This window comes from Capra hircus, chromosome 20 (genome assembly GCF_001704415.2).
Source record: "Capra hircus breed San Clemente chromosome 20, ASM170441v1, whole genome shotgun sequence".
NCBI classification, from domain to species: Eukaryota; Metazoa; Chordata; class Mammalia; order Artiodactyla; family Bovidae; genus Capra; species Capra hircus.
This window is the reverse complement of record NC_030827.1, coordinates 58,570,868-58,591,659: the sequence shown is the minus strand read 5'-3', so window position 1 is coordinate 58,591,659 and position 20,792 is coordinate 58,570,868. Positions and strand designations below refer to the sequence as shown.

At 55.0% G+C, this 20,792-nt stretch overlaps 1 protein-coding gene across 2 annotated transcripts in view; it reads left to right on the top strand.

Moving 5' to 3' along the window:
- TRIO (trio Rho guanine nucleotide exchange factor) overlaps nucleotides 1-19,545 on the top strand; it is a 355,929-nt gene extending 336,384 nt beyond the window's left edge. Inside the window, exons 48-57 of one of the 2 annotated variants that reach the window (XM_018065520.1) lie at nucleotides 1,200-1,999; nucleotides 5,942-6,189; nucleotides 8,110-8,248; nucleotides 9,224-9,251; nucleotides 9,456-9,618; nucleotides 9,900-10,021; nucleotides 11,288-11,366; nucleotides 13,310-13,510; nucleotides 16,513-16,651; nucleotides 17,125-19,545. In XM_018065520.1, coding sequence (XP_017921009.1) covers nucleotides 1,200-1,999; nucleotides 5,942-6,189; nucleotides 8,110-8,248; nucleotides 9,224-9,251; nucleotides 9,456-9,618; nucleotides 9,900-10,021; nucleotides 11,288-11,366; nucleotides 13,310-13,510; nucleotides 16,513-16,651; nucleotides 17,125-17,673 — 2,468 coding nt within the window. In that variant the 3' untranslated portion in view covers nucleotides 17,674-19,545. Of the gene's footprint in view, nucleotides 1-1,199; nucleotides 2,000-5,941; nucleotides 6,190-8,109; nucleotides 8,249-9,223; nucleotides 9,252-9,455; nucleotides 9,619-9,899; nucleotides 10,022-11,287; nucleotides 11,367-13,309; nucleotides 13,511-16,512; nucleotides 16,652-17,124 lie in introns of those variants that run through there. The other variant, XR_001919786.1, reaches the window with a different exon arrangement.

Below are 20,792 nucleotides of genomic sequence, written 5' to 3'. Positions count from 1 at the left end.
AACTGTTGGGAAACCTCTAAACTTAGACCATCTTCTTTAAAATGAACTGAGCTGCCTCCTGAGTCACAGGCAGGAGTGGGCCATGCCATTCACCTGTGGACTCTCAGCGCAGAGATGCTGAGGACGCTGCTCCCAAGGGCAGATGGAAGTCAGGACCAGAGCGGGGGGCTTCAGCCCTGCTGGCCCACCGCTTTCTCCCCTTAGTCCCATGCAGGGCGGCAGCCCACACGGCTTTATCACATCACAGGTCGTTTGGCTCCAGGATACTCCTCCACACCTGCCCGATATCTCCCAGGCAGGAAGGGGCTACATCTGACTATCCAGCATCACAGAGGTTTTCATTAGCTCTGCAAGGATTTGTGTTGCTGTGCTGTGCTTAGGCACTCAGTGTGTCCCACTCCTTGCGACCCTGTGGACTCTGTCCTTGGAATTCTCCAGGCAAGAATGCTGGAGTGGGTTGCCATGCCCCGCTCAAGGACTTGTGTTAGTGTTCCCATATATCTTACTGAGCACGTTGCCTGCATCTTCCAACAGACAGTGACATAGCTAACTCACTAAGCCCAGAGACAGGACAGCTTCATGACCCCCCAGGGTTTGTGGAGCGCCTTCCCCGAGGTGGTCCCTAACACCGCTTCGGCCTGTGGGAACCAGGTGGTACCTGTGGAGCCCCAGTTGTGTCTCCCCCGCAGCCCTGGGCCTCCTCGGGACCCTGGCTGTTTGCAGAGATGCCTGCGGCTGATTGTTCTCCTTTCCCCCCCGCCCCCTCAGTGGAAATGTTGAGGCTGTGCTCACTGTTCCTGGGCAGGAAACCTCTCCTCCAGCCTGTTCCCTGTTCACCTGTCCTCCCTGGGACCTGCAGACCGCCCTTGATAGAACCAGTTTAACTCGTCCATACTTAACAGTACTCTTGCCTGGAGAATCCCACGGACAGAGGAGACTAGTGGGCTACAGTCTGTGAGCTGGCAAGAGTGAGATGCAGCTGAGCGACTAAGCACACAACACAGTTAAACAAGACCTTTTCCTTTTCCTTCCCTGGTCGGTGGAGCCAGGCCGCTGCCTGGTGACTGGGCGATGGTGGACGCCCCCAGGTGACGTGAGCCTGGGGCACTAAGCTAGCCCTCCCTTTTGTGCCATCGTGCCCCCTCTTCCCCTTCGCCCGTGTGACGGTGCCCTGACGGAGTCTCCCCTGTGCCTTGCAGCCTTGACATCACCCATCGAATATCAGAGGAATCACAGCGGGGGCGGCGGCAGTGGCGGGGGCGGGGGCAGCAGCGGGGCCCCCAGCAGCGGGGGCAGCGGCAGCAACCACAGCGGCGGCGGGGGCGGCCCCGGTGGCGGCAGCAGCGGCAGCTCGAGCAGAAGTAGACCCTCCCGGATTCCCCAGCCCGTCAGACACCACTCCCCCGTGCTGGTCTCCTCTGCAGCCTCGAGCCAGGCAGAGGCAGACAAGATGTCAGGTATGTGCACCCCGGGCCCGCCACCGCCTCCTCCCAGCCGCAGCCCAGCCCTGGAGGCCAGCGCCGGCCCGCCCGGCAGGGCGCCCCCCGGCAGCCAGCCCGACGGTCCCGAGCGAGATGCCGAGCCGATCCCCAAGATGAAGGTGATGGAGAGCCCCCGGAAGTCGTCTGGGGGCACGCCGCTGCAGGATGGAGCCGCCAAGGAGGCGCCACGGAGCGGCCCGGGCCCCCTGCCGCTGGGCAAGGCCAGGCCCGGGGCCCCCTCACCCCTGCACTCGCCTCTGGCCGCCGCCGCCGCGTCCCCCACTCCGTTCGGCAAGGAGCCCTTGCCCCCCAGCAGCCCCCTGCAGAAGGGGGGCTCCTTCTGGAGCTCCGTGCCTGCCTCCCCTGCCAGCCGGCCCGGCTCCTTCACCTTCCCGGGGGACAGCGACTCCCTGCAGCGGCAGGCACGGCGCCACGCGGCCCCCGGCAAGGACGCGGACCGCATGAGCACGTGCTCCTCGGCCAGCGAGCAGTCCGTGCAGTCCACCCAGAGCAACGGGGTAAGAGCGCCCGGCCGCCTGCGCCCGCCTCTGTCCCGCGGCTCTTCTAAACCTCCCGCCTGGCCGCCGCTGTCCTCGTACTAACTCCGGGCTCTACCAGCTCCTCCTCGGCCTCCCGCGCCCTGGACTCGGCAGGGGACGCCCGCTAACCTACTCCCGGCGGACGGCGCGCCCCGGGTCTCTACTAACTCGCTCCTTGCTTTGTGTCCGCTAACAACGGGGAACGCAGACTATTAACCTTCCGAATGAATGCAGCATCTCTGAGCTTTTCACATCTTCCGACCAGCCGAGTATTTTGGAATTTCCTCTTTCTCTCGCCGCCCCTGCTTTCCTCGCACTTTTTTGTTTGTTTAAAGAGGGGTCCGTGTCCTGCCATCTACCTCCTGCGTAAACTGAAACCTGTATACACTCTTTAAGCTTTCTGCTCATCGCTTGGTTGTGCCCTTTTATGCCTTAAATTAATCTGCAGCGTTTTTGACTCATCTGCTGGGGGAAAAAAAAAAGCTCAAGAAATGTCCAACAGCAGCTCAAAGCAAACTCAGCTGGCACAATGAGGGGAAGGAATCTCTCCAGTGGAAAAATTTTCCCTTCCCCCCCACCACCTGAAAACAAAAACAAAAACATGCGCCGGATTCACTGGAAGAGAGACTGCTTTAAGGGCCTCTGGATGCCAGGCTCTGGCCGGCGGCTGGGAGCGGAGGCTCAGGCAGGCTGGAGTGGGGCGCCAGGCTCTATCCAGCAGGGGGCGCTGCGGGGCCTCGCCGGTCACTGTCTGCGTTCTCAGCCCCAGGGTTGCGGTGGTGGGTCTTCCCCCTCCCATCCTGTGTCTTCCTCACTGTCCTCCCCTGTTTGCTACACGGGCTGATGAATCCAATCCGGGCTGATGAATCCAATCCGTAACACCTCCCTAAAAGCATGCGGTGAGGGAATAGAACTGTTCTCATGAGTGTATGTTTGATCCTTTTATAAATTTTTAAATACATTTCCCCCGAAAGGGTCTGTTGTCTCTTTATCCAAAAAAAAAAAAAAAAAGCAATTTGGCTTTTGCATGTTTCTCTCTTTCCTCTGGACTTTAATTAATGCCTTGTTTGAGTTGACTTGGCCTTATTCTCTCCTCCTGTTTTTCGTTGTGTATTTTGTTCACCTCAGTCTTGCTGTGTACTTAAGAAACTGAGAAATGGTTCTTATGTTTATGAGCCTTTCAGCTTCACTCTCAAAAAGAAGTGGTCAGGGCAGGCATCCTCTGCTGTGGCCATCACCACTGTCCTGGTTGTGGTACCTGAGCGTGTCCTGCAGAGTAGCCTGGCCCCCCATCCCGTTAGTTCTGAAATGCTTGGTATGCAGGTGGGCGTCCGAACCCAGCGTCAGCTGGAGGCAAAGATGCAGAGACCCAGTGATTCGGCACTTAGATGAACGCTCAGGGTGCAGGCACAGCCTCGCAGCTGAGACCCCTCTGAGTCAGCCAGGGAGCAGCCCTTGAGCCCATCCTAACTTGAACACTTTTCCCCCTGAGCACCTGAGGGTGGGCTGTGTTTCAGAAGGAACAGCCTCCCCCGCCCCAGTGCAGGAGCCTGGGCTGGGGTCTGTGTGTCTGCGAGCGCCCGCCGTTGGTGCCCCCCCACGCCGGCTCCCCCCCACCCCCCCCGGATGCTCGATCTCAGCCCAGCACACCTGCTGGCAGGGTTTAGGTTGCAAAAGGTGTCTCTTATTTCTGCCTCTCACTGTTTCCAGTGTGCTCAGTTAGCTGGAAAGGGAAATTGCCAGTGTTTTAAGCGAATCCAAGCACCTTGCAGAAATGCCCTGGAGGCATGGGAAGACCACTAGAGGCTTAGCACGGGCATTTGAAAGTCTCCTTGAGGACTGTTAAGTATCCCAGTTAAGAAGAGCTGTCACCCGGCCTGCTCCCACCCATTCCAGCCGTCCCAGCCCCCTGGCAGGTCAGCAGCAGCCTCCTCCCTCCTCATCTGCTTCTGTGACCCTGTCTGAGGTCATAGCCCAGCAGCTGTGCCTAACCCACAGCCCAGGTCCCTCTTCCTCCTTTAATGCGCACCTTCTGGAAAGTTCTGAGGAGAGCCAGAGTGGAGGGGATGTGTCAACCCACACAGTGACTGTGCCAGCCCCTAGACATGGATGCACGACCTCCCTGCACCCACCCCCACCCCCAGGCAGCAATGAAAGGACAAGCCCTGCCTTCCTCTCGGTGACTGGGTGGCCCCCATACATTTCTGACCTCCAGTCATCAGGTGAGGATTGTGTCTGACAACATTAGCTGAGATAGGTTTTTAAATGCCTAATACTTAGGCTGGTGCATGGGAGGTTTTCAGAAACAACTGAGAGCTATTATGATTGTGGTAGAATGCTCAAATTATGAGACAGAGGCTGGTACCTGTACAACCAAACACGGCTCTGCCACGGAATTTGGTTTTTGTTCACGTTTTCTAGCAAATGTGTCTTTGTAGCCTCAAAACTATGGGGTGCTGCTATGTAAGTCACGCTAAAGGGATAAAATTGCATAAAGGAGTGTGCAGAGGCCAAGGCCCAACGTGGACAGCATGGGCATCTCGGAGAGCTGGGAATGGGCACCAGACTCCTCAGCCGTGATGGCGCCGAGCAGCTGGCCACCCCGGTGTGCAGCCCAGGGCCCTGGCCCCTGGAGTTCCCAGCACGCAGGCTCCTTGACAGTGGCAGCCGTCTGCTCCAGTGTGTCTTCACAGCAGCTCAGTAGCCCAGAGCTGACAGGCATGTGGCAAGGTTTCTGAGTGTCGTGTCTGCACCGACCCAGGAGCTGCCCCCGGCATCCAAGAGTCCAGCGGAGGGAAGTGTCATCGGAGTCCTGGGAAGCCGTGACCATCCAGACAGCATCCTTGGTGGGAGCCTCTGAGAACACACTAGTGCAGCTCCTGACACCGTCTCCACGTCCCAGCTGTTGATAGAAGGCCTTGGACGAGGGTCTGGAGGTCTCAGCTTCTTCCTCCTCCTGTGGAAGAAAGGTCACCTGGTAAATGACAGCTTAGGACAAGTATCTTTTGTGTTTCTTCTACTCTGCAGTGAACACCACTTCAGTTTGTGCGCCTGAGCAGATGGCCTTGAGAAATGATCTTTGTTTAACTTTGCAGTCTCACCTCATTGACTGAGTTGCTGAACCTTTATTGGGTGCCTACTACACATCAGTCAGTATGATGGATACTGAAGACACAGCAGTGCCCCGAAGTGTTTGGGTCCCAGTGGGACGCCAAAATATGGGGAAGATAGACTTTCCCACGCCAGGGATGTCCCTGAAACGTGAGCTATGGGGCCAGTGGTGTTCACTGCTGCTCTGCGATGCTGAACATGCCCAGGACAGCAGCATGTCTTCAGGACCCAGGAATCATGCGAGCTCGTAGGCGCGCCACCCACCACGGGAAGCATAAAGGAGGCGGAGTAACTCCATGAGAGCAGAGCAGTGGTTGGCTTACTCTTCAGTTATCCCACGTTCTTCTTTTAGGAAGGAAAAAGGTGGAAATGACTAAGGATGTGAGCAGCTTGGCACAATTCTGGGACGCGTTCTCAAAGAACATTTCATCTGCGAGTTTTGGAGGCTTTGCCACGATCTGCTCTGTCAGTGAGCTGAAGAGCTTACTCCTTGCAGCTTCTTAATTTAATGCTTTTTAAAACAAGCATGATGGTCGCAGTGACATAGACAGAACCCAGCGTGGCATTAACAGGAGGACAAGCCATCCCTCTAACGGTGTAAGGAAGATGGACCTGAAATAATCAAGCTTCCAAAAGTAAAGTGTTTGGCCATCGCTGTGGTCTTCTTGGCGTTTTAGATTATCCTTACGTTGCTTCTAGAGCAATCTTGATTGTCCGTTACTTGATTGTCAGCACGCGGACGAGCGCTTCGGCGTCCTCAGACCCCCTTTCAGTTCCGCTCTGCCTTTCTGTTCGTCTCTCCCCCTGCAGAGTGAAAGCAGCAGCAGTAGCAACATCTCCACCATGTTGGTGACACACGACTACACGGCAGTGAAGGAGGATGAGATAAACGTCTATCAAGGAGAGGTCGTTCAAATTCTGGCCAGCAATCAACAGAACATGTTTCTGGTGTTCCGAGCCGCCACTGACCAGTGCCCCGCAGCCGAGGGCTGGATTCCGGGCTTCGTCCTGGGGCACACCAGCGCAGTCATCATGGAGAACCCTGACGGGACTCTCAAGTGAGTAGAGGGGCGAGGGTGGTGCTGAGCGCAGAAGAGGCCTCGGGGCCCTGGAAGGGTGATGCCCATTGAGAGAAAGATGTGCTGTGCTCTGCGGAGCAAGTTCAGGTCTAAGCGCCATGTGGAACCACATAGTGACGGTGGGGTGACCTGCACCTCTCAGACTTAATTCTGTTGGTGGTGGTGGCGACGGTGGTGTTTGGTCACTCAGTCGTGTCTGACTCTTTGCGACCCCATGAACCACAGCACGCCAGGCTTCCCTGTCCATCACTGTCTCCCGGAGCTTGCTCAAACTCAGGTCCATTGAGTCAATGATGCCGTGCAACCATCTCATCCTCTGTCATCCCCTTCTCCTCCTGCCCTCAATCTTTCCCAGCATCAGAGCCTTCCAATGAGTTGGCTGTTCGTGTCAGGTGGCCAGAGTATTGCTTCACCTTCAGCATCAATCCTTCCAATGAATATTCAGGGTCGATTTCCTTTAGGAGGGACTGGTTTGGTCTCCTTATTCTGATGTTTCTTTTAATAACCTGCATTCACACACACACAGCTTTTTTAAGCTGCTAGGTATAGCACGATGGTATTTAGTTCCCAGAGGTCTTGGGTTGGGGGGTGAGGACTTCCCACGGCCCCCTAACATACACCAGGCGTGCTAGGGGTGCATCAGTGAAGACCCTCGTTCTGTAGCTGCAACTAAAGATCACGGGATGCTGTTACCATCAAGCCTTAGATGTACTTGATCACTTCAGTCAGGAAGTGAAAGTGAAGTCGCTCAGTCGTGTCCAACTCTTAGCAACCCCATGGACTGCAGCCTACCAGGCTCTTCCGTCCATGGGATTTTCCAGGCAAGAGTACTGGACTGGGGTGCCATTGCCTTCTTCGTCAGTCAGGAAACTTGGAACCAAATTTGCCGCATCAAATGTTACTGTAAAGAAACCTGAATTCAGGTGCTGGTCTCCAACTCTGCCCTTCCCTAAGTCTCTCTGATGACAGGAGAAGCCAGCCAGGCAGTTTCTGGGGGTGGGAGCTGTACAGAGCTGCGGTTTGTAAGCCTCCAAAGACCAGACTTGCATCGATGGCGGTCACCTTCCCCTCCAAACATGGAGGTGCCCTGGCCAGGTTTGCAGCCCAGTCTGGCCAGCATTCCAGCACTGCCCCCAAACCTCTGGGCTCAGTGCCCACACCCCATGAGACATCCAGGCTTGAGTTCAGCCTACAAAGAGCCCATCTCCCACAAGAATCCCTTGCCCTGTTTTTCCTTGATGCATGGAAATATTTTATTCTAGTATGCCACTGAAGAATCGTATTTTATACTTGGTTTTCTCAAGAATATTCCCAGGCCATGTTTTCAGGTTCTCCAGAGAAATAGTTACAGTAGGGGGTGTGTGTGGTTAGGAAGTGGTTATTATGAACAGAAGGAAATTGACTTACGGATACTGGTAAGTTCAGATCTGCACTGGGGCCAGCAGAAAACCAGTGGTGCAGAAAGAATGCTGGAGAATTCCTTCTTGCTCAGGGAGGCTGGGCTTTTTTCATCCAACTCAGGCCTTCAACTGAGTGGCTGCAAGGCCCACCACACTACAGAGGGCAGATGACTTCACTCGACCCATTACAGTTTTAATCTCATCCAGAAACACCCAGATTAATGTTTGACCAAATATTTAGATCCATTCAAGTTGATGCATAAAATTAGCCATCACAGACATCTTTATAGTTTAATCTTTAAAACTTGATTTAAGAAGCTGTCAGTCTTAATCAGTGAGCATCACAGAAAAGTTTTCCTTAGCAGAGATCACTGCTGTAAAGGAATCTCAGTCATCCTGTATCCATATAAGACACTTCTCAGCTTCCCTGATGCTTCCAGGAGTCATTTGCTGAACACCAGGAAGGCGTAATACTAACAAGATGTCGTTCTCCCCCTAGGAAGTCAACATCTTGGCACACAGCACTCCGCTTAAGGAAAAAATCTGAGAAAAAAGATAAAGACGGCAAACGGGAAGGCAAGTTAGAGAACGGTTACCGGAAGTCTCGGGAAGGACTGAGCAACAAGGTATCTGTGAAGGTGAGCACGGCGTCGCCAGGAGGCTATGCACCTCAAGAAGCGACGGGCTGGCCCCGGCACAGGAGGAGGCACAGACCCGGGGCCCGGCCTTGCCCAGCAGTGACCCGCCTCCCTCTGCCCTGTGAGCAGACCCAAGGGGCTTTGTAGGGGGCTCATGGGGACGGAGTGGCCCAAGTACGCTTAGGTGTTCTGAGGAGCCAGGTGCGTGGGCGTGCACCTCAGTGGGCGTATGCCTGGCGCAGGAAGAGTGCTGCTGTGCTCCCAGGGAAGTGTGAGTCCTTCAGTCGTGTCTGACTCTCTGTGACCGCATGGATTGTAGCCCGCCAGGCTCCTCTGTCCGTGGAATTCTCCAGGCAGAAGTACTGGAGTGGGTTGCCGCTTCCTCCTCCAGGGAAATCTCCCCAGCCCAGAGATGGAACCCGGTCTCCCGCATTGCAGGCAGATTCTTTACCACGTGAGCCGCCAGGGAGACAGATTCTGGATCCTCGGAAGCAGACAGAGCACAGGGTGGCTGTGGCCCAGAGCGATGTTCACTGGCTGCAGTGAATCCCCTCGGCGGGTGCTCCAGCCCACATGACTCCTGTAATCAGATCACCTTAAACCTCTGCAGGTTTTGCCTGGAGAGCAAGCCAGCATCTCCTGAGGGGAATTCAAGGCCCCAGCTCTGAGCTCTGGCTGTTCTGCAGAAGGAGGGGGTCCAGGGACCCACAGAACTCAGCCCATAGGATGGGCAGACGGGGCATCTTTGAGTTTTTGGTGTTTGTGAGTAGGGAGAAAAAACTATATTTGGGTGACACGAAGCTTCCCAGTGCATTCAAAGGCAGTGGGAGTGTGGTCGATTTTGATTGATGCCCAGGCAAGCTACATCGCGTTTCCTCTTACCTTTCAAAAATAACTGCAACCCTGGAATGAAAGCAACGTATCTCAAAATAGCTCATGTATCTGGTTAATAACCGTGTGATTTTTCCATTTCAGCTTCTCAATCCCAACTACATATATGACGGTGAGTCCTGTTCTTTTTCTCCTGGTGTTATAGAGCATAGGTCTAGGGAGCATTTGGGGACACTCGAGTTTACCTTGTGGACCCAGGTTTTCTGTGGAGCTCTGGGCTTGGGCAGCATCTCAGGCCCAGAGGTTTGTTGGGGGAGGTTGGTGGGCGCCAGGCAGGGGCCGGGCGTCTGGCCTCACTGACTCCTTTCTCACGCAGTTCCCCCAGAATTCGTCATTCCCTTGAGTGAGGTCACGTGTGAGGCAGGCGAGACCGTTGTTCTTCGATGTCGGGTTTGCGGCCGCCCCAAGGCCTCCATCACCTGGAAGGGCCCTGAACACAACACCTTGAACAACGATGGTCACTACAGCATCTCCTACAGGTGAGGGAGGCCCCCTGGGGGTCCATGTCTCTGGCAGTGAGCATGACGTCGTTCCACCGGGAGCCCCACGGTCAATTCCCTGGGTCACCTCAGCCCTGGGACGCCTCCCCTGAGGGGACGTGTTGTCCCTGGGTGGGCAGCTAGGGTTGGAATCCCACTTGAAATTGCCCATCAGCACTGAAGCTCCTTGTTTCCTGTGACACCACAGGAGAGAGGTTGGGGGGCTGGTGTGGGGATGGGGGCAAGCCTTTGTGAACGCCCTGGGCCCTCCCCTGCTGCAGCAACTTGGGAGAGGCCGCTCTGAAGATCGTGGGTGTGACCACCGAGGATGACGGCATCTACACATGCATTGCGGTGAACGACATGGGGTCAGCCTCGTCTTCAGCCAGCCTGAGGGTTCTAGGTGAGCTGCACCCCGAGCCCCCCCCCCCCCACAGCCGACGTGTCCTGAGAGGCGTGACAAGTCACCCGGGGGCTGCAAGGAGCTGGCCAGCCTCTGGGAGGGTGACTGCGGGCAGGGACGGCGCTCAGTAAAGGCTTCTGTCCACGGCCACTGAGCTCGTGAGCCTCTGAGGCCAGCCTCCAGGTGGGAGGAAGGCATTCTGTGCTCTTAAAACTCAAAACACTCTCTCATCTCCAACATCTCCCCTGAATGTTCAGTTGATACTTTGATGCTAAGAGGACCTATTCTGAGTTGGTCTCATGCAGAATGAAAAGAAAGTAAAGAGGGTAGTGTGGGTGAGCCCCGTGCAGGCTCTGTGCATCCTAGACCCTACAGCCCTGCCGGAGGGTATGTCCTCCCAGCCCTGAGCGCAAGGCAACCCTGATGGGACTAACACACTCCCAGAAAGGCCTGATCTCGCGCCTCTGCTCAACTCTGAATTGCTGGAGGCAGAACCTGTATCTTAGGTCTTTTAGAATTTTTGTTGCACTTGATGTATGTAGATGCTTAGTGAGTGACCACATAACGCCCGATTCCCAGCTGCCATTTCACAGGAGGCCACTGTGCGATGCAGGGCTGCTAAGGTTTCTCTTGGGTCCTCCAGCCACACCAGCTATAGGCAGCTGCTTTCAGGAGTGAAAATTAAAGAATTAAATAAGTTTTTAAAAAACTAAGAATAAATAGAAGAGCTCCAAGGTGAATTGAGTCCAGGAGTGCTCTATGTGTAGATAGTACGTAAAATTGTCTTAGAATTTTTATCCCCTGTATCTTAACCCCCATATATTTTAACCTAAAGTCAGAGAAAGGAGGGGTTCCTGTTTTGGGGTCACAGCATAAGAAAGGAAGGAAAAAACCTTGAGAATAAGCAGTGTTCTGATTTTTAAAAGGTGTCATAGAGGTTATACAGGTGATTTTTTTTCTTTCAGTAAGTCACTAGTGCAAGGGAGTTTGGAGAGACAGAAGACTATCGCAATAGGCTTACAGAAATGCAAGTGGAAAGATAATGGAAAAGCAAGTGTGTGTTTATTTCCATCACTTAAAGCCGTCTTTGTCTCAAACCGAGTCCCAGCACACACGCAGCGTGGACCTTATTCTTCTGACCCGTCTCTGTACCCTCGAGCCTCAGTTCAGACCCTTAGCAGCCCCTCCGGCCGCCACATTGAACTCAGGGCTCCAGTCTCCACCCAAGAGGCATCCCAGGCTCAGGGAGATGCTCCTCTCTTGCAGGTCCAGGGAGTGATGGCATCGTGGTGACCTGGAAGGACAACTTTGACTGCTTCTACAGCGAGGTGGCCGAGCTCGGCAGGTACGGCAGCACACCGGGGGCCCTCCCAAGCTAGCGGCGCAAGAGACAGAGCTCCGCAGGAGCACAGAGAGAGTTGGCACGTTCTGCCAGCAGTTGGAAGTTAGGCATTTTGCATCTGGAATGTAACTGTTAACTACCTTTCAGTATTAAACACTGAGAAAGTAAGAGGACAGGTCCAGTGCAGGCACCCAGCAAGAGTTAAGGCTTTGTACCATGAGCCCTCCAGGGACGACAGAGTCGCTCTGGCTCTGCGTCCAGGGCAGCACCGGCTACGCCCTGTCCTCAGGGGAATCCAGGGGAGAGTCGCTCAGACCCTTTCTGATGGGGCGTAGTTCATGGAATCCCATTGAGGGAGGTTGAAGCTGCCCTTCAGGTCTCAGCGGTACCTGGAGATTTATAGCACGAACCAAGAGGGGGCTTCAACCCAGAGGGGTGTTTCTCTGCAGATGGCAGCCAGGGCTTTGGCTGGCAGGACGTCATGTGGCAGGAGGGGGGTCGGAAGCATGACTGCCCAGCATGTCCCTATTTAAAAGCTTCCCGGGAAGCCTCCCAGCAGCCGGGGGTACACCCCAGAGGCCTTTCCTGGGTGTATCCTGGAGTGGCCAGCTGCAGGGATCCGTGCGCCCGCCTGTGTGGATCAGCCCGCTGTGCCGGTCCATCGTCCGTCATGCCCATCAGTCCTCTGTCGCCACATGAGGCTCAGCCCTGCTGTCTGGAGCAGCAGCATATCACTTCGTGCCACATGCCTCTGACAAGGCAGTTGCTCCCTTGGTCCCTCCTGAGCTTGGCCACCCAGCCACCCATGTGTCTGCCCTCTCTGCACATAGACGTCCACCCCGGGCTTCCTCATGTGATGGCAGAACATCCCAGGAGCCAGAAGCAGGAGCTGCAGCCTCTCAGCGCAACAGCAGCGCTCTCTCCATAGTCTGTGGACAGAGCCAGCCACCTGCCAGCCCAGATTCGAGGGAGGAGAATAGACTCCACCTGTCCCTAGGAGGGGGCTTCCCGGATGGCACTGGTGGTACAGAACCCGCCTGCCAATGCAGGAGACATAAGAGATGTGGGTTCGATCCCTGGGTCAGGAAGATCCCCTGGAGGAAGAAATAGCAACCTGCTCCAGTATTCTCGCCTGGAGAATCCCATGGACAGAGGAGCCTGGCGGGCTACAGTCCATGGGTCGGACATGACTGAAGCGACTTAGCATGGCATGGCACGGTCCGTGGGAGGAGGAGCCCCAAGTAGCGTGCCCACCCGCCCCGTGTGGCGACAGAGGACTGACCGGCACATCGGGCTGAGCCCCTCCCCACTCTGCCCCCGGCCACAGAGTTACATCTGTCCCTCACATTCCCTGCCCCGAATCTCATCCCACGAGGGCAGCAGGCTCAGACTCGAGGGCCCAGGGTCTTGTTACCTGGATCCCGCCAGGGTGCAGCTGAGGCTTCTCTGGGGTGGCTCGTTGGGTGCAGCCCCAGAGACCACAGACGAGAGAGGAGTGGGTTAGCAGCCCCGCACGCACGTCCCGCAGCGGAAGGACAGCCATAGTGATGGCAGGGGACACAGCTGTCCAGAGTGGGGGTGTGGGTGACAGGAGCCGCTGAGGAGGCCTCTCCATGCTTCTTCACACGCTGAGGAAGGGTCTCTGCGAGAGCAGAGGTGGAAGCTGCCTGGGCCGTCAGGAGGTCCCTGCTGACAGAGGTCAGAGGGTGGAGAAGTCACATGGCTGCCTTCTCAGGAGACGTCTGTCCCCAGGACGGGGAGACACAGAGTCGCAGACGCGGGCAGCTCCCTTCAGGCTGTTGTATGGCCGCAGCCCCTCTGCTGGAGGGGAGACCAGGGCTGCAGCTGGGGAGGCCGTGCGCATCTGGTCCGCCTGGGTTAACGGAGTCTTCCCTCCGTGACCCACTCAGCGCACTCTGAGAGTGATCTTCCCACCTGCTTTCCAGGGGCAGATTCTCCGTCGTGAAGAAATGTGATCAGAAAGGCACCAAACGAGCCGTGGCCACTAAGTTTGTGAACAAGAAGCTGATGAAGCGTGACCAGGTCACCCACGAGCTTGGGATCCTGCAGAACCTTCAGCACCCACTGCTGGTGGGCCTCCTGGACACCTTCGAGACTCCCACCAGCTACGTGCTGGTCCTGGAGATGTGCGTACACGCTTTGCCCCCCCCCGCTCCCCCTGGCCCCCAGCCCCGCCCTCCTGGACCCCAGCTCCCCGTCCCCCTAGACCCCAACTCTTCCTCCCTCTGGCTCCCAGGCCCCTCCTCCCCCTGGACCCTAGCTCCCCCTCCCCCTGGACCCCAGCCCCCTCCTCCTGACCCTTAGCCCCCTCCACCTGGACCCCAGCCCCCGCCCTCCTGACCCCAGCACCCCCCCTCCTGGACCCCAGCTCCCCCTCGCCCTGGACCCCAGCTCCCCCTCGCCCTAGACCCCAACTCCCCCTCCCTCTGGCTCCCAGGCCCCTCCTCCCCCTGGACCCTAGCTCCCCCTCCCCCTGGACCCCAGCCCCCTCCTCCTGACCCTTAGCCCCCCTCCACCTGGACCCCAGCCCCCGCCCTCCTGACCCCAGCCCCCACTTCCTGACCCCCAGCCCCCCTTCTCCTGGACCCCAGCTCCCCCTCCCCCTGGACCCCAGGCCCCTTCTCCTGGACCCCAGCACCCCCTCCTGGCCCCCCCACCTTCCCTCCTCCTAGCCCCCAGCTCCAACACCAAGTAGTCTTGCTGTTTATTCTCTCAGAAGGATAGGAACTGGGATTTTAGAATTCACGGAACTTCTGAAAACATGTCTCCTATCAGAATCCACAGTTTTAGAGCTTTCCAGCGATACTAGAGGGAAGTCTCTGTATGAGCTGCCTGATAAGGCGGTGTACATCTAGCATCCAAACACCCCCACCCCGACCCAGGCTCCCGTGGGGTCTCAGTCAACCTGGTGATGCCACCGGCTTCCCTCGGGGCCAGATCTCTGCAGATCACACCCCTTGCTCATGATCTCAGGCTACCCTGATCCCTTGTGTCTGCCAGGCTGGGGGGCACCTGGACTGGGCTGACTCAGACCTGCTCCTGTCTGCCACTTCGGGCTCCCAGCTCAGGCCTGGGGCCTGTCCAGTCCCTCGCAGAGCTTGTCCAGCCCTGCAGAGGGTGCTTAGAGGGTGCTTAGATGGGAGGGTGAGGTATGCCTCGCTGAAGAGCTCAGTCTGGAGGGGGTGAGTCCCCATGACACACCGGGCTCTGTGTGCTATCTCAGTCAACACATGAGTCTTTTAAAGATAAGGAGTATGGAACTTAACGACCTGGGAGCAGGTGTCCTCAGCCAAGAGCAGCTTTGCCCCTGGGGGTATTTGGCAAAGTCCACAGACATCTTGCTGCTTTCCTGACATTCCATGACAACACAGGACACAGAGACACAGAATCACTGGCCCAAAGTGTCCATAAAGCCAGGATGGGAGCCTGGCCCCTAGAACGTTCTGGTCTCTCTGAAACACCTCGTCACTGAGCTTTACTTAAATTCCCGTTCTTGGTTTCTAGAGGGAGTTCACTTCATACACTTACTTGGGTTTATGACTTCACTTCCATTGGCCCAAGCAAACCTCTTGCGCCGCTCCCTAGTTCCCGAGGCGCTGTGGGAAGCAAGTATCTCAGAGCTGGCCGGTGGGGACCTGCTCCTCGCTGCCAGGGTTCCCACGGTGACCTGCTCCTGACTTTCCGTTGGTCATGTTTCCTCACAGGCATGCTGCCCCGGGCCCAGGTCTGGCCTCAGCCCCCCACCCCAACCCCCCGGGAGTCTCCCCACCCTGGGGTCCCACTAGAACATCACCGTGGGCCTGTTCAGCCCCCTCGCTGGCCCCGGAAACCTCTCAGATGGTGGAGGGAGTAAGCTGGCCCTCCCCAGCCTCCCCTAACACCGCGTCCTGGGCAGAAGGCATGTCAGTGGACCTGGGCCTGTGGCCTCTGCTCCTGGCGAGTGTCAGCTGCCTGAAGGGCTATTGCAGGGCTCAGGTGGTGTCCAGGTGGAGACCTGGCCCCTGTGGGCCCTCAAGACCTGGGAATGTGCCTTCTGGCTGTAGAAGCTTAATGCCTAACAGCCTCCGCTCAGCTACTCCCAGGGAAGACAAAGAGGCCTAGACTCCTTATCAGAATCTCCTGCAAGCCCTCAGATTCCGTTTTAAATTTGCAGTGCATTCAGCGGTCATTTCTTTCCACTGGAATACTAAATGGTTGGGCCTCACCGTACTATTAGTAGGATTTATTTTCATAACAAGCTACTTACTACCGAAGTTCCCTTGATTACTTGTCATTACCAGACAGTTGGCTGATCTTTCTGTAAATTTCTATGTAGCAAAGAGACAACACATCTCAGCCTGGTGTTCAGAGAGGCCAGAACCAGACTGCCTCCTTGCAGTTCCAGTCTCCGTTACGAGCTGTGTGACTTTGGGGAAGTTACATACTTTCCCTGTGCCTCAGTTTCCTCATCTGTAGAAAAGGGGAACAATAAAACCCTCTTCCCAGAGAGCCGTCTTGAGGATTAAGCGAATGGTAGAAAGCATTTAGTCCCTGGCACAGGGCAACTCTGTATAAGGGTTCCTTAAAGTTAAGTAATTTCACAGTAGGCAGACTCTGAGTCCAACATGAAGCCCACTTTATTTATATTCTCTCATTTAGCCATCACATTCCCCGTTTTACAGTTGTGAAGACTGAGGCTAGGGGAGGTGGTCTCACGTTATTCTCTCCCCAACAGAGTGCTTGCTGGGTGCCAGGTCATGTGCTCGGAGCAGGTCTGAGTCCAGCCTGCTGGGGTGGGGTAGGCAAGAGGGGCCTGGGTGCGCCCATCTGCTGGGGTGGGGTGGGCAGGGGGGCCTGGGTGTGCCCGTCTGCTGGGGTGGGGTGGGCAGGGGGGCCTGGGTGCACCCGTCTGCTGGGGTGGGGTGGGCAGGGGGGCCTGGATGCGCCCATCTCTGCTACCAGTTCCCTCTGTGGGTTCCGGGTGCTTCGTGACGAGGTTAAGAAGGCATCATCCTGTTGATCCCGTGTAGAGGTGTGCTCCCCAAGCGTTGCTGGGACATTGACAGCGGGGTATGTAGGTGACATGTGTGTCGTGGTCCCTCTAAAGTGACTGACCCCGTAACGCGGCCGCACACCCCTCCCTCTGCAGGGCTGACCAGGGACGGCTCCTGGACTGCGTGGTGCGGTGGGGGAACCTCACGGAGGGGAAGATCCGGGCGTACCTGGGGGAGGTTCTGGAAGCCGTGCGATACCTTCACAACTGCAGGATAGCGCACCTGGACCTAAAGGTGAACGGGGCCCCAGGGACGGGAACGCTGGGTGACCTCAACGCATCCATGTGGGACACGACGCCTGCTCCTGGGCCGTCCTCTGAATCTGGGCCAGGAGCCCCCCGGGGACTGGGAGAGACACAGGGGTTACGAGATGGGAACTCGGATGAATAACCTCTGCTCTGGAGTTGGCTTTTCAGTAACGTAAACAAACCGGAACATAGTAGACAAACGTGAGATCTGCAGATAGTTCATAGAGTTCCTGGGGTGGGAACAGGGCGGGGTGACGGAGGCCAGGAGGCGCAGTGTCGCCGTCGATGGCAGGAAGGAGAGTGAATCCCAGGCCTCGCATGGCAGCGGCCCTCAGAAGTTCCAGACTGGAACGAGTCCGTTTTGCACGTGAACAGTCGACCTTGTAGATTCCCGGAGAGCCCCAGCCCAAGAGCGGGGTGGCGGGAGTCCCCTGACGGCTGTCTTATCCTGTCTCCCAGCCCGAGAACATCCTCGTGGATCAGAGCTCAGCCAAGCCGACCATCAAGCTGGCTGACTTCGGAGATGCCGTCCAACTCAACACGACTTACCACATCCACCCATTGCTGGGGAACCCCGAGTTTGCGGCCCCCGAGATCATCCTGGGGAACCCAGTCTCCCTGACCTCAGACACGTGGAGCGTGGGCGTGCTGGCATATGTGCTTCTCAGCGGCGTGTCCCCCTTCCTGGATGACAGCGTGGAAGAGACCTGCCTCAACATTTGCCGCCTGGACTTCAGCTTCCCAGAGGACTACTTCCAAGGAGTGAGCCAGAGGGCCAAGGACTTCGTGTGCTTCCTACTGCACGAGGACCCCGCCAAGCGCCCCTCGGCTGCGTCGGCCCTCCAGGAGCGGTGGCTGCAGGCGGGCCACGGCCACGGCAAAGGCGCGGGCGTCCTCGACACGTCCAGACTGACCTCCTTCATTGAGCGGCGCAAACACCAGAACGACGTTCGACCTATCCGTAGCATGAAAAACTTCTTACAGAGCAGGCTTCTGCCTCGAGTTTGACCTGTCTTGAAGTCCTTTCTCATTCTCTTTCACCTGCCAATCAGCCGTTAAATCTGACTTTGTTTGTTTGTTTTTTTTTTTTTTTTGGAAGAGAAAACAATAAACCGACGACGTAAGCAGTCTGCTGCCCGATTGTCCCGTCGTGTGACACCGCGTGCGTTCCCGAGCGAGCCGTGCTCTGCAGCTGCCTGGGACTCGGGCCACAAGCCCTGCGGGGTGTTGGGGGCGGGGGGTGGAGGCCTTCTGGAACACTCTGCAAGAGCGGAGACAGCGTTGCTGAGTCACAGTCTTTTATTCAGGTTTCTGCAAAAAAAAAAAAAAAAATTTAAAAAGAAACTTTTTTAAATGAACATGAATAGCATTTTGCAAATTGAAAACATTTTCCAGGATTTATTCAAGGAAACAAATGCCTATGTTCAACCACTGGTGTTAACGAACAAAACAAGATACTGGACACCTCTGGGGAAGACCCCCCTCCACCCTACCCCCAGCGGCGGCCTCGTCCAACTTGGGGGTCCCCCTGGCTCTGAGCTTTTTCCAGCTGCCCCGTCTGTGTGCCTCTCACCAGGACATCAGACTGGGCTTCTGAAATGTGCGTTCAACCTCAAACTTTTGCATAAAAATAGAATGAATCGTTTTGCTCTGATGAAATGTAGGCCTTACTTGTACATAAGACTGGTCCTGCCTTCGGTCTGTCCTTTCCCCCCACCCCTGCCCTCCCACCCACCGCCCGGGGCTTCCTTTAGGAGGGGTCCAAGGGGTCTGCCCATCTCCGAGGAGGTCAGGTTGGGTCCTGCCCTGCTACCCCTTCCCCACCCTCCGCGTCCCACCCCCTAAGCCGTCAATCAGATTGTTGAGCAGTATACAGTCAGATGAAAATACTGTAAATGCACTCATTGGGGGTTGTTTTTTTGGTTTTGGGGGTTTTTTTTTGTTTGTTTTATTTCATATCATGTGCAATGTTGTGGCTTTAACATTTTATGCAACTATTTATGAAGACCTCTGTTGTACCTGTAATAAATATATAGAAAAAGCACATATTCGTACAGTGAGATTTATGGTTTTTGTGCGTGTGTCAGGGGCGGGGTGGGGGGTGGGGTTCGTAGCCCTGTGTCATCGGTTCAAGGAGACAACTCTTGGTGAAATTTGTCAGTTTTGAGGACTGTAAAAAGTGATTTCATACTCTGAATATAAAACTGGATAATAGGGTAATGTTTTAAATTTTATTATGCTATTATTCAGAATGCCAAAGTATTATTTTTTTTCCCAAAATCAGTCTGGACATTTCCTACTTTTTAGACTTTTTGACATTCAACTTTCTGTACAAAAATTGGCTGGATTTTGAGCTTTTGGTAAGAAATAAATGCCAATTAGGCACCAGCCACCTCGAGGCTGGCTTTGATGTCTGTGGCACTGTAGTGTGGGAGGCCCTCAACAAAAGACGCTGGGTTTCTGAGCACGCTTGAATTTTTCTGGATGTCTTTTTATCTTTGTTGTGTGAAATACACTTAAAAGACCAGCCCGCTTCCCAAGCCAGCCAGACACCTGGGTCTTCAGCCATAAACTGGCATAGTTCAAGCTTTGCAGTTTCCAGTGTATTTTTATTTATTCTTTTGTTGAATTTTTGTTTGTTTGTTCCTTGTAAAATTGTACAGAAACTTTTTAAAAGAAATTGGATTCAAAACTGGATGTGTATTCGTAACCTCACAACTTTTATTTGTGTGTTTCTTTTTATTATTTCAGTTAAATTTTTACATTATTTTGCATGTATATTTCTTTGTACAGAGACCTTACATGTTTACACAGTATGATGTGATGTAAATATTTTATTTTGCCATCAGTTATTTTAAAAAATTAAACATATTTGCCTGATGTTTGTGTTAGACCTTTTATTTGAATTGGTCACTGTTGAATCAAAAAGAGATGGATGAGGGAAACCCTGAAGGGGAAGCCTCTGCTGAGTCAGGAGTGGGCGTGGGGAGAAGAGTATTCTGGATTGGGAACCCAGTGTAGGCCACATCCAGAAAAGGGAGTCAGATGAGGCTCCTGCAGACTGGTTCACAACCCAGCCTCAGAAGAGACCTGCTTGTAACCCAGAACATCAGCTGACTGTTTACAGAGAATCTGTGCCTGTCCTGGTTAGAGTAACTAAGACACCCCTGGTTCTTAATGAACACAGAATCCGAGCAAAGGGAAAAGCTGTTGCATACTGGCCACAGAAAAGCAAAACTAACATTCAGATGGATTTAAGAACTTGAAGGGCTTCCCAGGTGGCACCAGTGGTAGAGAAACCACCTGCAGATGCAGGAGACTTAAGGGACACGGGTTCGATCCCTGGGTCAGGAAGATCCCCTGGCGGAGGGCACGCCAACCCACTCCAGCATTCTTGGCTGGAGAATCCCATAGACAGAGGAGCCTGGCAGGCTACAAAGTCCATAGGGTCCAAAAAGTCGGACATGACTGTAGTGACTTAGCACGTGCACGAGGACTTGAAACAGGTTCAAGCACGTGAATTAGGAGCAAGCCCAAGAATCCGTGTCTGCAAAGACTCCCCAGTGGTGGCTGCTGCCTGCCCCTGATATTGGTCTTCTTTCCTAATCATCTCTATCATCTCTCTTGCTTTGATTCCTTTCTGCTGCTTTTTTTAATTGTTCCCCCTGCAATGGTGACTTTTTCCTTGGCGCACTAAAAACGTTTTACTTTGCATCTGTTTGCTAAAATCCTAGAGTTAAGACGCTGTGTGAGAAGATGACACTTGTGCTAAGACCCCAAGTCCGGGCACGGAGAACTGGCTCTCCCAGAGGTGTGTGTGCTTCCTCCTGGGTCCCCGGGGCCAGTAATGTTCTGTGGGCTCCGGAGGACGGAAGTGCAGGGTTGGTTCTGATACACAGCTCAGTGTCAGGCCCTGGAGGGAGTCCTGTGGCCACCACGGGCCACCACCACAACAGGAGGGAGGCTGGACTCTGCTGTTTTCCAATCGGACACCTGCTGGAGGAAGTAGTTGTGCCTGTGGGTTAGCAAAGCATTGCACCAGTGAGGCATGGCCCATCATGATCACTACGTAGATTTCTCAAATAGGAAGATGTTATTCTGCCTGATGCAAAGAGCCAACTCATTGG